Source organism: Capsella rubella, unplaced genomic scaffold (assembly GCF_000375325.1).
Source record: "Capsella rubella cultivar Monte Gargano unplaced genomic scaffold, Caprub1_0 scaffold_5, whole genome shotgun sequence".
Lineage (NCBI taxonomy): Eukaryota > Viridiplantae > Streptophyta > Magnoliopsida > Brassicales > Brassicaceae > Capsella > Capsella rubella.
In genome coordinates, this window is record NW_006238919.1 from 3,651,795 (window position 1) to 3,668,261 (window position 16,467).

General features: G+C 33.1%; 1 protein-coding gene and 1 long non-coding RNA gene across 2 annotated transcripts; both read left to right on the forward strand.

Moving 5' to 3' along the window:
* The first annotated feature begins 7,608 nt into the window (after positions 1-7,608).
* LOC111830738 lies at positions 7,609-8,395 on the forward strand. The gene is made up of 3 exons (XR_002834069.1): positions 7,609-7,674; positions 7,756-7,848; positions 7,941-8,395. It is a non-coding gene; the product is annotated as an uncharacterized LOC111830738 (long non-coding RNA).
* A 2,091-nt stretch (positions 8,396-10,486) lies between these two features.
* Positions 10,487-12,492, forward strand: LOC17885056 (FBD-associated F-box protein At1g61320). Its single transcript, XM_023783064.1, is given in 4 exon segments — positions 10,487-11,182; positions 11,184-11,369; positions 11,846-12,013; positions 12,100-12,492. Coding segments are annotated over 4 exon segments (1,353 nt in total). The 3' UTR covers positions 12,403-12,492.
* The last annotated feature ends 3,975 nt before the right edge of the window (positions 12,493-16,467 follow it).

Below are 16,467 nucleotides of genomic sequence, written 5' to 3' on the forward strand. Positions count from 1 at the left end.
TCTCCCATCTCGTATTTGCAGATGATAGTTTATTCTTCTGCTGGGCAAATACGGAGAAATGTGCGGTTATACTTTGTATACTAAAACAATATGAGATGATGTCGGAACAACAAATTAATTTCTCAAAATCGTCTATGCTATTCGGTCATACAGTGGATTTAAATACTAGCGCGGAGATACAACAAACTCTTAGGATTGTTAACTTAGGTGGAATGGGATCCTATCTTGGATCACCGGAAAGTTTAGGGGAAGCAAAAACACAAGTTTTCTCCTTTGTACGGGACATATTAAATAGTCATATAAATGGGTGGTCGGCGAAGCTGCTATCCAAGGGCGGAAAGGAACTAATGATTAAATCGGTGGCAGTTGCATTACCAACCTACGTAATATCATGTTTTCGTCTCCCGAAAACAATAACATCGAATATGCATTGGTGTGCCTGGGATAAGCTCTGGTTGAGCAAGGAGATGGGAGGGCTGGGTTTTAGAGATGTTAATGATTTCAACTCGGCACTGTTAGTAAAACAACTTTGGCGATTATTAGATGCCCTAGATTCTCTTTTTGTGTATGTTTTTAAAGGACAGTACTATAGGAACTCTAATCCTATGGAGTCAATCAAATCAAACTATCCATTATATGGCTGGAGGAGCATAATTTCAGCTAGATCTCTGGTTACAAAAGGTCTAGGGTATACCGTTTCAGTTAGGACGAATCCCTGGATCCCGTCTCAATTTTCGAGACTAACTATAAGTAATGGGTCGCTTATGGACCCTTCCTTGCAGATACGTCACTTGATAGACCGTCAGTCAAATTCTTGGAGGTTATATACACTTCAAGAGTTTTTTACTCCAGAGGATGTTTCTCTGATTAGGGCCATGCCTATTGGGAATTCTTCGATGAGAGATTCAATAGGATGGCATTTCACGAAGACTAGAAAGTACATGATAAAATCTGGTTATCATACGACCCGAATGGCTGATCCGCGACTTCATATCCAACAGGTTTGTGGACCGGATATAATCCCTTACTAGCACGTAGATGGAAGATGCAATGTCGACCAAAAATTCAACATTTTTTTGTGGCAATTGTTGACAGGATGAATATCGGTCTGTGCAAATTTTTACTAGCATGGGATACAGTGTGACACAAAGTGTGTTCGGTGTGCTAACCTAATAGAGACGGTTAATCATGTTGGCAAGAGGCTCAGATTGAAGATTTGGGGCTCCCCTAGTTCCCTTAGTACCTAATACTGATTATCGGAGTCATATTCCTAGCCGAATGGTGCTCTTACCATCTCTGTTTACATGTTATCAATGTTTTATTGATGGTTCCTGGAAGGATACAAAAAATTTTGCAGGTTTTTAGGTTGGTACTGCCAGCATGCTCACGAGTCTCCCCGGTGATGGGCGCCTCCAATCTCCGCTGAAGCCTTTCTCCTCTTCATTATGAAGTTGAAGTGCTAGTCTGGGCGATGAGATGTATGATTAGCCACAACTACAGATATGTTATGTTCCTGACAGACTGTTCCGATTTGGTGAAGATGGTGTCTTCTCCATCCGAATGGCCGGTGTTCTCTGTCTGCCTCGACGACATTAACATGGATAAGGAAGAATTCTCAAATTTTTCTCTATCTCTTATTTCAAGGCAATTCAATGTAATGGCGGATTCTTTGGCACGCAAAGCTCGTTCCAGCCCGCATTAACATGATTATGACATGTGTCGAGTATATTAATCAAATGTTGACATATGTAAAAAATATCAGTCTTTTTTTGTTTTAGTAAAAATAATAATTAAGAAAAAACAATCTATATATTTTATGGTGATTGAATTCCGCAAAGCCAGAGCCGCAATCATCCAATCACATGTTTTATATTATAAGATTTCAATGCTTCTACATCAGGAGGTCTGGGGTTCGAGCCCCAAATAGCGCGATTTATTAATATTTCTGCAGACTAATGGAGACAAGTAACACGAGATCTCTAGTGATGCGCAATTAGAGCCGTTCGCCGTGATTCTAGCTATTGAAGGAGAAGATAGTTTCCTAGGTTAACATGGAGAAGGAGGCGTTCAAGATCAGCAAAGAAGTGTTGTCAATAGTGAATCGAATATGGTCGGAAGGAATTACCCATGGTAGATTATCTTCGTAACAATTCTCATAATTTGTAATAATTAATAAATCTACAGACGATCAAAAACAAAAAAAATTAGCGCGAGTTGTTATGTTAAGTTTACTTAATATAAATAGGATTATATAAGAACTAGATATCGACCCTTGCGTTGCACGGTTTTTGGTTATGTATTGTTGTCCATTTTACTTATAAAAAAATATGATTCCTCCTTTTTTATATTTTTAGTGATTTTTGTATTATTTATGTATAATTGTTTTTAATTGATATATTTAAGGGGAATTGCAATGTATAACGAACAAAAAAATTATAAATTATTGAGTAACCATTCTAACCATCAAACTATCATATTGTATGTATTATATGTATTAGTGACAGCTTTTGCTCTTTTTGTCTTCTTTTTCTTTTTAGTTATTTATTTCCTTTTATTTTTATCCCTATATAACTGAATACTACTAAGGTTTCCATATGAATTATTTTAATTGTGTATTTTCATTTTAAAAACATAGATCGCTTTTGTTTATACTATGATTATAATTTCTTAAAACACACTAATTTAATTATGATGAAATTTCTTATTATATTGAACAAACAAATATTCTATTCTATTTTCTTTTAAAAGCAACAATACATATTCAAATATTGAAATTATTTTTTACTGCTTTTAACTAAGATGAACATTCTATCAGTTTGCTTATGTTGTATTTCTTAGATTATAATATTTATTTAATGTCGTTTGTTTAATTCTAAAGTTTTTCATAATGATTATCACTTAGGGTATAACGTAAATTCTTGTTGTGCGTTTAATCTGGTCGTTTGGGTTGCCTTTATTGTATCCCTTAGGGTATATATGTAACAACCCGCCCCGTGGGACACTCTGCACATGGAACACTCCGCCACATGGCAACCTTACAGCGCTGCAGCGCATCGACCCTAACCTCTCTCATGTGGGTCCAATTTGGCCAACCATCCCTCTGGCCCACCAGGTAGGTTTATTGGTGCGCTTGTCCGGTGGGAAGGTTGTTAAAGGGTGAGGTATTGGGTTCGAGGAACGCCAAGTGCACCAATAACCTACCTGGTGGATCAGAGGGCTGGTTGTCCAGAGTGGGCCCACATGAGAGAGGTTAGGGACGATGCGCTGCAGCGCTTGTGGCGGGGTCCCACGGGATGGGTTGTTACAATATATTCCTTAGTTGATGTGCATTTAAGTCGTTTGTTTGGGTTTTGTATGTTGTATCCCTTAGGGTATACAATAGTTTAGCTTCTTTATTTTTCTATTTCGTCTTTCATCTAAAGTTTTGTCTTTTCACCACGGTCAATAGCCACGACCACCGATATCACCCCAACTACTGCTACCATAACTACCATCACCACAATTTTCATCACCATAGCTACAACCACGATCATAAGTACATCCACACTACCATTGAATTAATTAAAATTGTATTAAATACTTAAATAGTATGTAGTACTAATCTATATTTTGGGTTCCATATAGAAAATTGTTTTCTTTATTACCAATATTATTTATCATTGTAACTACCACCACACCGTATAACCACAACCATGTTGTATAACCACCACTTTCACCATACCGTTATTATCACCACTATAAGTTTATTTTCTATTTTAACTAATTCTTATCCGATTTTAAAAATTCAAATTATGTTCTATAAAGAAAAATTTCTATGTTTGTTTTTAAACTATTGCAAGATTTAACCATTTCTTTTTGTGAGACTAATTTTTCATTTAATACCATGTCATCATCACATTTTTTTCTCTTAGTCTCCGGCCACTGACACCACCATCTCTGATACCACCAGCCACCACCGCCTCCGGCCACCAGTCTCCACCACCTCGGCCAGCAGCCACCACCCATCATTATCACCAAAACATCACAACACCAAAATAGTAAATTTTCATACCCCTAATCCTATTTTTCTATTTTTTTCAATTAATATGCTATATTTTTCACTCCTTTTCTGTTTTGGTTAGTTGACAAATTGGCCCTTAATTATGACGTTATTTATTGAATGTTTTGTTGTTCAAATTATTTTTAACTAAATCATTATGAAATCCTTATGATTTATCATTTATGTCTATTTGTTATGATAAAATTATAACCTCTAAGGTGACTTAAAACCAACATTAAATAATATTAAAAATCCAAAGCTTCCAAAGTAAGTTTATTTTAAAAAATCAAAATCAGTATTAAATACATATTTATAATAATAAAGTTTCAAATTCCTTACTGCGTTAGGTAAATATACCCTTTTTTGGGAATATAATTTTCTTTTATGTAAATCTTATTATACTTAATATAATAAGATTAAAATCATTTTATTTTAACAATTAACTTTAACACGTGTCAAAATCTTAGATCAATAACTTGACAGGTGTCACGATTTCTTTAACGACTAACTTTAGTTTACATTTATTAAAAGAATACCCAATCAGTCTTAAATACATATTTATAGTAATAAAGTTTCAAATTCCTTATTGTGTTAGGTAAATATACCTTTTTGTTTTTAGAATATAAATTTCTTTTATGTAAATCTTTTTTTTTGTCAACTTCTTTTATGTAAATCTTATTATACTGAATATAATAAGATTAAAATATTTTAATTTTAGCAATTAACTTTAGCACGTGTCAAAATCTTAGATCAATAACTTGACACGTGTCACGATCTCGCTAATGACTAACTTTGAAAATCATAATTTATATAATAAGATATTCTGTATTTTCGATTATCATATTCAAAGAGATATGGGTAAAATATATAATCTAAATCTAGATCACTACAAATCAGCTAATAACCCTAAATATTACGATTATAAATTATGTTTTGAATAATTTATTTATTGTTCATTAACTAATTTAATGCTAAAGATATGAAGTTGTTATGATTTCTAATATAGCTGCCATAAAACTGTATCAACGGTTGAGATGAAAACAAAATATTCCGATTATGGACAGAAGATGGACTCAAACCCGAGCATCTTTATAAACGTATCAACAGCTGAGACTAAAACATATTATGTATCCACGATGCACTTATACCCGCGCGTTTACCCGAGTGAAGCATGAACGAAAGACAATACTGCCCTTTTATCACATTTTTTGTTTGTTCATTATATAAATGGCATTTTTTGTAAATACTTTGAAATTCATGCCTAGATCTATAGTGGTACTTCCCCTTTAATAGTAGGGGATATATATAATTTACTTTTTTTGTCAACTATATATAATTTACTTGTTTATATAAAATAATTATCATTTTCCTAAATCAAAAAGAAAATTAACAAAACGGGTGTGGTGAGGCCAAATATTAGACACCATATCAGAGATTCAAGAAATACATGACACAATGAAATTCATAGAGAAGAATATTATAGAGCTTCACCAAGTGTTCATATACATGGAAGGTAGCCCTGGGCACGAAGCGAATATTCGGAAAATTTGTGATATTTGTTATTCGCTTTGCTTCGACCAAATAGTTGATTTTGATATTTGCTTCGATTCGTAAATTTTCGAGTATTCGGAACTTCGAATATTCGAGTATTTTTCGTGGAATAGGCCTGTGGAATACCGAGTATGAACTGAGCCCTGTAATTCCCGTTCATAGGAGTCTTCACTATCGGTGAGAGTTAGCATAGTAAGGAAGTTGTGAAGAAAGACTTGGTTTTCTGAACGAGGATGTGGAAGTAGCCATTTTCCTTGATCATTTAGTTGATGAAGAGTTGCATTTGGTGGGATCCCCATACGAGAAGCTCAATTAGAGTATATGAAGTCTTTCATTGCCTCAAATGGCGACTAATTGTCCGACCAAAACCTATAGGTTAAACCATTTCCCACTCGCAGTTTAATCCAGTTGTATGCCTCTTTTCCTATCTTTAACAACTTATTTGCTAACCAAGAGTAATTTGGCCTTTGATTCATTTTACAGAAGTTGTTTAAAGACCCTCGTAAGAAATGCATCCTAAACCAAGCAACCCAAACAGACCTAGCTTGGAAAAAGAGAAGTCAAACCAATTTGATTGGACAAGCTTTATTCCGGTAAGTCAAGTTTCTTATTCCCAAACCTCCTTCATCTTTTCTTTTTGTTACCATCTCCCATGAAACTCTAGCACTATGATGACCCTCTAGTGTACCTTTCCACAGGAAAGTGCTAGATATAGAGTTTATCTTGCGAATGCATGACTTTGGAAGGACAATAGTGGAGCACCAGATTTTTGAGATTCCTATAATGACAATGTTTATGAGCAGGAGACGTCCTGCAAAAGATAAGGACTTAGTACATCAGTTATTGATTTTTCCTTTAACTTGTTGGATTAGTGGTTCGCAGTTTAGAATAAGTAAGCTTCTTTGTGCATAGACAGTAAGGAAACCATGTTGTAGGACGGTCAAGGAGCTTATTAAGTTAATTTAATCATCATTTAAACCACCACCAAAGAAAGAAGAATTTTGAAGATTGATTGCAAGACCAAATCTTTCCTCAGTCTCCTTAAGAACGCGGAACACACTCTGAACATAAGTGAGGGAACCATCTAAGAAATAAGGAGATCATCAGCAAAGTACATGTGAGTGAGCTTTGTTGTATCACAGTTGTGATGATAATGGAATTCCCCATCTTCTGATGCTTTATTCAACATGAGCAAGAGGTTATTCATGGCTATAATAAAGAGGTATGGAGAAAGCGGAACTCCCTACCTCAAACCTCTTTTGCCTTTAAAATATCCTTGCACAGTTCCATTGTAACCAACAGTGAAGTTTGTTCTGTAGATACAAGCCTGGAGCCAGCTAATAAATTGGTCAGGAACATCTATCCCTTGCAGGCTAGTAAAAAGAAACTCCCAAGATAAAGTAAAAAAAGCTTTTGCAATGTCCACCTTGATGACACTTCTTTTTGGTCCTTGAGCTTTATGGTAACCATTTACTATTTCTGCAGCGAGAATGGTGTTTTCCAGGAGCATTCTATCTTTCACAAATGCAGTTTGGTTGGGGAGGATTAGAGACAGTAGTATGGGTTTGATTCTAGAGACTAGTTTCTTTGAAACAACTTTGTAGAGGGTGTTACAAGAGATAGTGTGATAATCCACATTTGAAGAAGCACCAGGTTTCTTTGGAACCAGACTCAGAATTGTGGCATTTGTTGAGGATGGCATGAATGCTGAAATGAAGAATTGACCAATGGAGGCAGTGACTTCAGCACCCAAGGAATCCAAGCAGCCTTGTAGAAACCATAAGTGAAGCCATAAGGACCAGGAGCTTTGTTTGGGTTCAGTTTTAAAATCACATCTCTTAGGGAGTGGGATCACAATCATAGATTGAGAATGTTCGCTGGAGCATCTAAAAGGATTCAGAGACTGAAACCAAACTTTTGAAGACAACAGAGGTTGGCTGCAGATGATCAGGGCTTAAGACAGATTTGAAATGACTTATTGCATGATTACTCAGTTCCAGTGGATCAAGGAGCATATCGCCCGAATCCGGAAGAAACGACCTAATGTAATTGTAACTTGCCCTTGATTGGCACAATTTATGAAAGTAAGAAGTATTCAAATCTCCCTCCTTAAATCAGTTAATATGAGATTTATGTCTGAAATAGGTCTCCTCAATCATCCTCAGGAAGTTCCATTTAGAACGAAGATCTTTTTCAAGTTGGAAATTCCTAGGAGAAGGGTCTTCAAGGGCTTGTACATACACATCCATTAACAAACAGTTAGTTTCACTCACTCTCTCTTGAATTTTTGAAACGTTCTCTCTGTTTATTTTGTTTGAGTTCTCTTTTAAAGGTCTTTTGCTTCCCACAGAAATGTGAGAGATTAGAAGCAATGCTTCCGGCCTGAATCCAAGCTTCATTCACCAACTAAAGGAAGTTAGGGTGTTTTGTGAGGTAGTTGAAGAATTTATACGATTTGGTTTGAACTTTTGGTAACTGGTAGGCAAGGTCAACTAGCTAGGCTAGGAAAGCCAGATGGTAAAGGTGGAAGGCAGGTTGTTGTACAATTGAGAAACAGCGAGAGCCAGTGGTTGTTTACAAGAACACGGTCAATCTTCTTAGCAATAGAGGAGGATGGGCCTTGGAATCGCATGTCAAACAGTTCGAGCTGATTAAGGCTGTCCCTGAACTCAGTCATAGACGCAGTGATAAAGTTCACACGTGGTGAGGAGTGCTCTTCAAAATGGATAATCTGATTAAAGGAAATGGATTTGTTATGCCATTATTTTCTTCATTGTCGTTTGCACTTTGCTTCTCATACCAACCTTACCTGATAATTTTTTATCATCTTAATTTCAATGTTACGTTTAGTTTTTTTTTTTTTGAAAAAAACCTTTTTAAGACCAGACCATAAAGATTTTTTTTTTTTAAAAAGTATTCTTTGGAATACACAATTTTTTTTTGTTTTAAGTGTGAAGATGGTTTAACTTTATGAAACTTAAAATTTGCATATGAAGCCAAAAAAGTTGAATTTTAGCTTTGAGTATATAATTTGTGCTAATTTTCTAAATTATGTGTTCTCAGAGGTAATTGAATGTCATCATAGAAAATAGCAGAGAATAATAGTGAATATATTTATGGCGATATAAAATAAAACATCATGTAACTATATTAAATAATATGTTAGCGGATATAATCACATATTATCTCCTAACGCTTGTTATAATAAAAATTAACATAAAAAATATATATATATATATATATATCAATATTACCCACAACAATATTAATTTTTATGTGGATAAAAGTGTACTTTCATCCAATGACTTTGAAAAAAATTGACAAAGTTTTTTAATTAAGTACTTTTGAATAGTATTTACCATTACTTTCCCCCAAAATAATTAAAGGAATGAAGCAGCATATAATATATTATTCTTATATTTTCTTCGTGTATATTTGTAATTGTTTTAAAATACAATATAATTGCTAATACATGTATATTATTTATAACCCAACATACCAAAATTTAAGAATATATAGGTATATATATGTTTGGTAAAGTGAAAATGTATAAGTAAATTGAGTTCTTACAACGTACGGTGAGTGTAATTCTCTTATAAACTTAATCAAAAAGGGAAAAGATCATCTATACTATTAGTTTGGGAACACAAGCTGTAGCCAAACAGCCTCCTAAATTTAAAAAAATGTCATGAAAATTAAACGTGTTGCCAAACACATGGGAAAACGGCCTATTCACACATGAACTAAGTTGCTTTATCGCGAACATACACAGAACTTTCATTTGTTCCTATTTCCCCATTAACTAACATAAATTTTGAATTTCATACACCAACTTTACAAATCTGGTTAAAACCCACAAATCGTCAAACGGTGTTACTGTGCTGTCAACAGGTGCTAACCAGGAATGTCGTAAGCAATAAAACGACTGTGTTTTGACGCTTAACCACATGGCTGAAAAATGAATGAAAACGACAACGTTTTAGGAATTGGTGGTTTAATTTCGATTTTACTTTTCCAGCCTAAAATATAAATATGTAAATTTTCCGGCAAAAACATGACGATTGTTGATGATGGTAAGATGAATTGATTATAATGGTATGATGATATAAATTGATTAGATATGATGAATTTAATTATTTATTAATCATTTATTTTTGATATAGTTATTTAATTATTTAACTATTATCATTAATGAGTCAACCCATATAACTTTAAACTCACTAGGTAATGAGTCTAATTGAGTTGGGTTACCCATTTTGACACTTCTAAGGCCCTAGTTAATGCATATATAAAACTTTTTATACAGCTAATATTACAGAAACTATTTTTTTATGAGTTTAACATATTTAAACTCTATATGATAATGTACATGGAAATTGTTTTATACAACTAATATACAAACTATTATTAAATGAAAATATTAATTTATTGGTAATAAATAACTCTAGAAGATTCGCGTATATAGTTAATTAACATAACAAAAAATATTGTTAACTTTTCTATAAAATCATTTGTGACACCTATCAAAATCAAATTATCAATAAATACAACTTTCTATGAAAATGTATATGGAAAACTTTTATACAGCTAAGATACAAAAAGTTATTAAACAAAAATATTAATTTATTGTAAATAAATGGCTCTTAAAGATTTCTGATATAGTAAATTAATTAACATAAGTAAAAGTATTGTTAAGTTTTTTCTAAAGATAAACCAGACTTTTTTTTTACAAAAGTTAAGTTTTTAGTAAAAATACAATTATATATTTCTAAAAACAAAAAAGTACATTTATCTAAGAAAAAAGCAGATTATATTTTTCCATGTTATAATATATATATGTAATCAGATCTTAATACTAGTAAAACAATCATGGCCTTTCTTCCCAAGAGAAGAAAAATGGCAGAATCCTCAAACAAGATGATGAAACTTACTCAAAAAATTCCTGACGATATGGTGGAACACATCATCTCCATGTTTCTTCCAATCAAATCTCTTTTACGAAACCGTATTCTGTCCAAAAGATTTGTGAATACAAATATACAATCTCGTAACCTCGATTTCAGTGGCATATTGTCTAGAAGAAGAAGTCAGTTAGAAGCTGTAAGTATCATCGAAGAAGTGTTTAATAAATATAAAGGATCCGATATTCACAGATTTGTTTTGCTTATCACTCATCTTGGAGTAGAAGATAAAATCATCTCGTGGATCAATACATGCTTTGGTAAAAATATACAAGAGATTTTCTTAGATTTCTCCAAATCTAAGAAAGTTATGGAGATCCCGATCAATTTCTCGGCCGTGGAGACTCTTCAAGATTTGAAGCTGCGATCGTGTAAGTTTGAAATGCTAGAAAATTCTCCAAAAGGTTTAAGACTCTTGAGGACACTCTCACTTATGCGGACTGAGGTGATGAAAGAAACAATAGATGCAGTTTTTAGCAATTGCATCCACCTCGAGTCGCTAGAACTAATCGAATGCAGGATGGATGGCCTGTTGAGCATCCATGCTCAGAATCACAAGAAATTCAAGTTGCTGATTTTGTCGTCTATACAAGATCTTTGGGACATCATTTTGGATGCACCCTCGTTAGAAAAATTACAAGTATAACGGATATGCTATTGGATTTAACTTTGTGAGACCATACACACTCAAAGAGGCAAATCTCCATTATAATCGGAATTTTAGTCGACGTTATTACGATCCATCTAACTTGGTGCTTAATAACATGAATTTTTTAACAAGAGTTTTTGTCCTCACAACAACAACCATCTTTCTTGAGGTAAATTATTTCTGATCTAATACATATGTTTTTTCAAATTTAGATCTCTGCTCGATTTTCATATTCATAGAATCATAGTTAGTTTAAAAGTCACTTTTGAATTCTCTTTTACTTCAGAAAACGTGTTTTTGTTCGCTAGAAATATTATTAGTGACATGAATGATATAGGTTATCATAATTAATGGATAATGAGCTCCTTGGAGTATATGCGTTTCATATGGTTTCGCTATGGTAGTCTCTATTTTTTGCGAGCGTTAATGCAGCTTTATGAAATAGGATGTTTATATTAATTGGTTTGCATTTGACTTTCTCTATCTACCTACTAATTGATTTTAGATAAAATTTGTAGACTTACATGGTATAAGAATTTAACATATTTCTCGAAAATATATAATCTAATTCTATATAATAAGATTTAGTTCAATATACACAAGACTTAACAATATTTTGATGGTGTTTTCACATATTTTGTGTAGGCTCTCACGAAAAAATACGTAGGAGGAGGAAAACTAGAAAAATGGCCTTTCAAGTTTGAAAACTTAACAAAATTCCATATTTCCTTCAAAGCTCCAACGTTTTGTACTCTTTTTGACATCGCTGAATTCCTCAAAGAGTGCCCTAAACTCGAACATGTTGCGATCGATGTACGTCTCTCTATCTCTCCCCCTTCTCTCTCTCCCTCTCGCTCTTCTCTCTCTCTCCACTAAAAGGGTTTGTTTGATATATGCAGATTTACAATTTCACTTTCGAACCTCAATTGCCTTTATGGGAGAGTCATCATAAGGATCAGATCCAGAATGACTCAAAAAACAACTATGTATTGAAGTTTCTCAAGAAAGTCAAGATCTTTGGCTATAAAGGTCACTCACATGAGCTTGATATAGTAGAATTCTTTGTCAAGAGCGCACCATCTCTAGTGAAATTGAGATTAGTGATGCCTAAAAACGCAAAAGACAATGCTCACGCACCAGATAATGCAAGAATAGAGGTCATTAGAAACATATTCTCAGGGATTAAAGTTACCGAAGTTTAAAATCAAGTTATGCCCAACCATGCCAAGATATCATATAACTTTTGATGTGTTTGAAAAATCAGAACTATGATATGTGATGTTTTTTCTTCTTATGCTCTTGTCTTTAGTTTGAACTACCTTACTTTTTCTATAAATTGTTTATCTTATATTTAAGATTTGAACTTATCTGGGATTATTGGTATTATTGCCTTTAGATTAATATGCTAACATATGTCTACACCTATGCACAAAACATAGTTCATTTATGAACTGTTGGAAGTACAGTTGACAGTAATCTATTGTGAGACTCTGGTTTGCGTAGAAGCATGAATGAATTTATTTGGCCACCTATGTCACCAAAGTGCATTTATCATTTCGGTCCACGGTCGTGAGAGAACTTGTTGTAGTCAAATGATGGGTTACATTCCGGGAAGCAGTTGTCGGAACTGTGTGAGTGAAGCCAAAACAAAGGGAAAGATCATGTGGTTATTTGTAGGGTCGGTAATACAAGTATTTAATGCCTCCCGGACGTAGCAAACCGACCGTCGGATATGGATGGGCTCACATGCCTAGTGAGAAGACGTGAGGCCCATTAAGAGAGGTGTGCCCATAGAATGAGAGTGAACATGGAGCCCACTTGAGAGGTGACAGTCGGAGCGTTATATCTCTATATATATATACTAATGAATCTATTTAATTATAATAGTATGCTATTGGCTTACGTTAATTTGGTGTATGGAAACTTCGGGGATAAGTCGATGCGTTTTGAGGTTCCTTGGGCTACGCTCTTTGGTATGGCAGCTTGGTGGGGTTGGAAGTGGCGGTGCGGTAATATTTTTGGAGAGAATCGAAGATGTCGAGATAGAGTTCAGTTTGTGAAAGACTTAGCTAAGGATGTTCATGAAGCTCATAAGATTGGTACAAAGGGTAGGGGAGAGGGAGACCGTGTTGTGCGTCAGATCGCTTGGGTTCCTCCAAGTGTTGGTTGGGTTAAGCTCAACACCGATGGTGCGTCTCATGGTAACCCGGGGCTAGCCACAGCCGCTGGTGTGCTACGGACCGCGGATGGAAGTTGGCTTCGCGGTTTTGCTCTAAATATCAGTTATTGTTCGGCTCTTCTTGCTGAACTATGGGGGGTGTACTACGGTCTTCACATTGCTTGGGAACTGAAGATTCCGCAGGTGGAGCTCGAGGTGGATTCAAGTTTGGTGGTGGAGTATTTGACGACGGGGATTAGTGATACTCATCCGTTGTCTTTCCTAGTACGTTTGTGCTATGGCTATCTATCGAAGGACTGGAGGGTCTGTGTTTCTCATGTGTATAGGGAAGCTAACCGTCTTGCCGATGGGTTAGCGAACTATGCGTTTTCTTTACCTTTAGGTTTTTGTTGTTTTGATGTTATTCCGCCGGATGTGGCGACGATTTTTCACGAGGATTCTGTTGGTCAACTTCGGCTTAGAAACGTTAATGTATAATTTTTTAAGTTTTAATAATACTAAGGGAGGGCACTAACTCCCGTCAATTTACCAAAAAAAAAAAGCAAAAACTAATATTTAATATGGCCCAATAATACTATGTATAAATTTCATAATTAAAAAATCATTTTTTTTAGATGACAAAAAAGCATATTTTTAGGGGTCTGATGTTGTAAAAGATTTAAAATATCAATATTTCGAATACATTTTCTAAAAACATAACAAAAGAGTCAAATCTTAGCTAAAAGTCAATGATACTTGATGAAGCTACTACTCTTTCCCAAGTGTAGCCACTCCAGATTGTGTACCTGCTCTAGATTGTGTAGTTAGAAACATCTGAATCACCTTCTATTTGTTTGCTCCTGTCAACGTTGATGATATCTTGAGAGTTGCGTTTGCAATGCTGATAAGACGTTTGTCATTTTCCTCGGGAGCGATATCGATAAATTACCGTTATTAGCAAAAGCTAGTAGAAGGTTAGTAGTCTATATTAGAGCAACTCCGCTGCATGTAAGAAAGAGAGGTGCTTCTAATAGAAAAAAAAATTACAAAAAACAGGAAAGAGAAAGTACAAAAATGCCAAATCTATCTTATTATTTTTGCAACCCTTTTTTTGACCACCTTTATTTTGGAATTTTTTACACAAAATACCCTCATATGTAAACAATTACAGTAAAACCTCTATAAATTAATACTCGATAAATTAATAATCTCTATAAATTAATAAATTTCTCCGGTCCCAACTTGGGACCAGTGTAATTTTAGACACATTTCGATAAAATAATAAGATAATAAATTTTTTGAAAATCCTTTGTAAATATATGGTCCCATCAATATTATAAATTAATAATTAGGTAAAATTTTCAAAATATATGTATATATAGACACATTAGTTTTTGTTAAAATTTATTTCTAATATTTTACTATATGAAAAATATTTAGCATTCTCTTTTAATACATAATAATTCTTGTTTTATTTGTAATTGATTATATAAAATACTAATTATCATGATTAAATCTTATTTTTAAATATTGTTTTGAAAATATTTTCCAAATTAGGAATATCTCTCTATTATTAATTTATCGATAAATTAATACCTTTATAAATTAATAGATTTTCATGGTCCCAACATTATTAATTTATAGAGGTTTTACTGTAATAAAATGTCATTAAGGTCAATGATGTCATTTACAAAGTCGGGTCGGTTTACATCTTTAAATTAAAACCCGATTTCAGTTTTCGGATCTTCATTAATTATATATAAAACAATTCTACTTTAATAATTACGTCAAGATAAAATTTGAGAATATTCTTAGCTATTGAAATGATTTTTACTCCTATAAATAAGGAAATTTCATTCCGCAAACAAAAATGAATTTAAACCCAATAAATCCGGTTATACACATAAAATATTCATTAATTATGATTCTTCAATAATAAAATCAAGTTTTGGTAAGATATTTTTAGATAAGGAAAAACAAAATAAGTGGTTTTAATTCTAAACAATCAAAAATTCTAAATTGAATAAAAATTCCATATTAGCATTATATGTGTATTCTTAGCATTTATATTCAACAAGGCAAGTTAATTTATATCGAACTTCTACTAATGTCAAGTTATATCGAATATATCAAACTGAAATGTATATTTGGTAAAAATATTATAAACAAAATCGAGAAAATATAGGTAATAGAAACTAATTAGTATATATATACTTGACAATTAAGGAGTATATTCTTTATTCAAATTCTGAATCGTAATTGTTTGATTTTCCAAGATATTATACAAGATTTTTACAGGAACCGTTATCAAACATAATCATATCATCAATTAGAAACTATATATAATCTCTCATTAGAAGACCAAAAATGCACCAACTCATAAAAAAATTATCTTTCGGCCAGCAAACAAAATTTATGTCTTTTGGATAAATCTTTTACTTCATATTATTTTTTATTAATTTCAGATAATTTCTACTTCCTACACTCAGTTCAGATTTCTTTACAGCAATGGATTATGACTTATTAGATAATGTCACATTTTGTCATATGGGTTTAGTTGTTTAGTTGATACAGTTTTTTTTGTTTTTAGTGTTGTTGTTAAAGTATTTGATTTAGCTCTCGAACATTGAAGTTTTTGGAAATGGTTTGTGTAGAGCACTTCTTTATATTCTAACACTTGATATCTCTTTTATTTTTTATATTTGTAACAGGTTAAGTTTTAAAACGATTGTACTCTAAACTGGTCGAATATTGCTTTTGGTAGTTTCATCACAAGTGTATATGGATCTGATTATCTCTTTGTCTTCTCGATTTTGCTTGACTGGTTATCATCATGTAAGATTTTATAATTGAATTTGAATCTATTGGCGAAGAGATTAAAATGTGGTGTTGTGTATTTATATATATATATATTTTTGTTAAAAGATATTATTTTTTAAAATATTTTTAGTTAAAAATAAGGACAGCTTTGCCATTGTTGTTTGTTCGGCTAACTTATTTTTTTTTTAATTTTCTTTATTGTGTCTTCTAAAATATCTGTTTTTCTTCGACATCAAAACATCATCTAACAAGTACAATAAACAATTTAATCTTAACAGTTTCCATATAA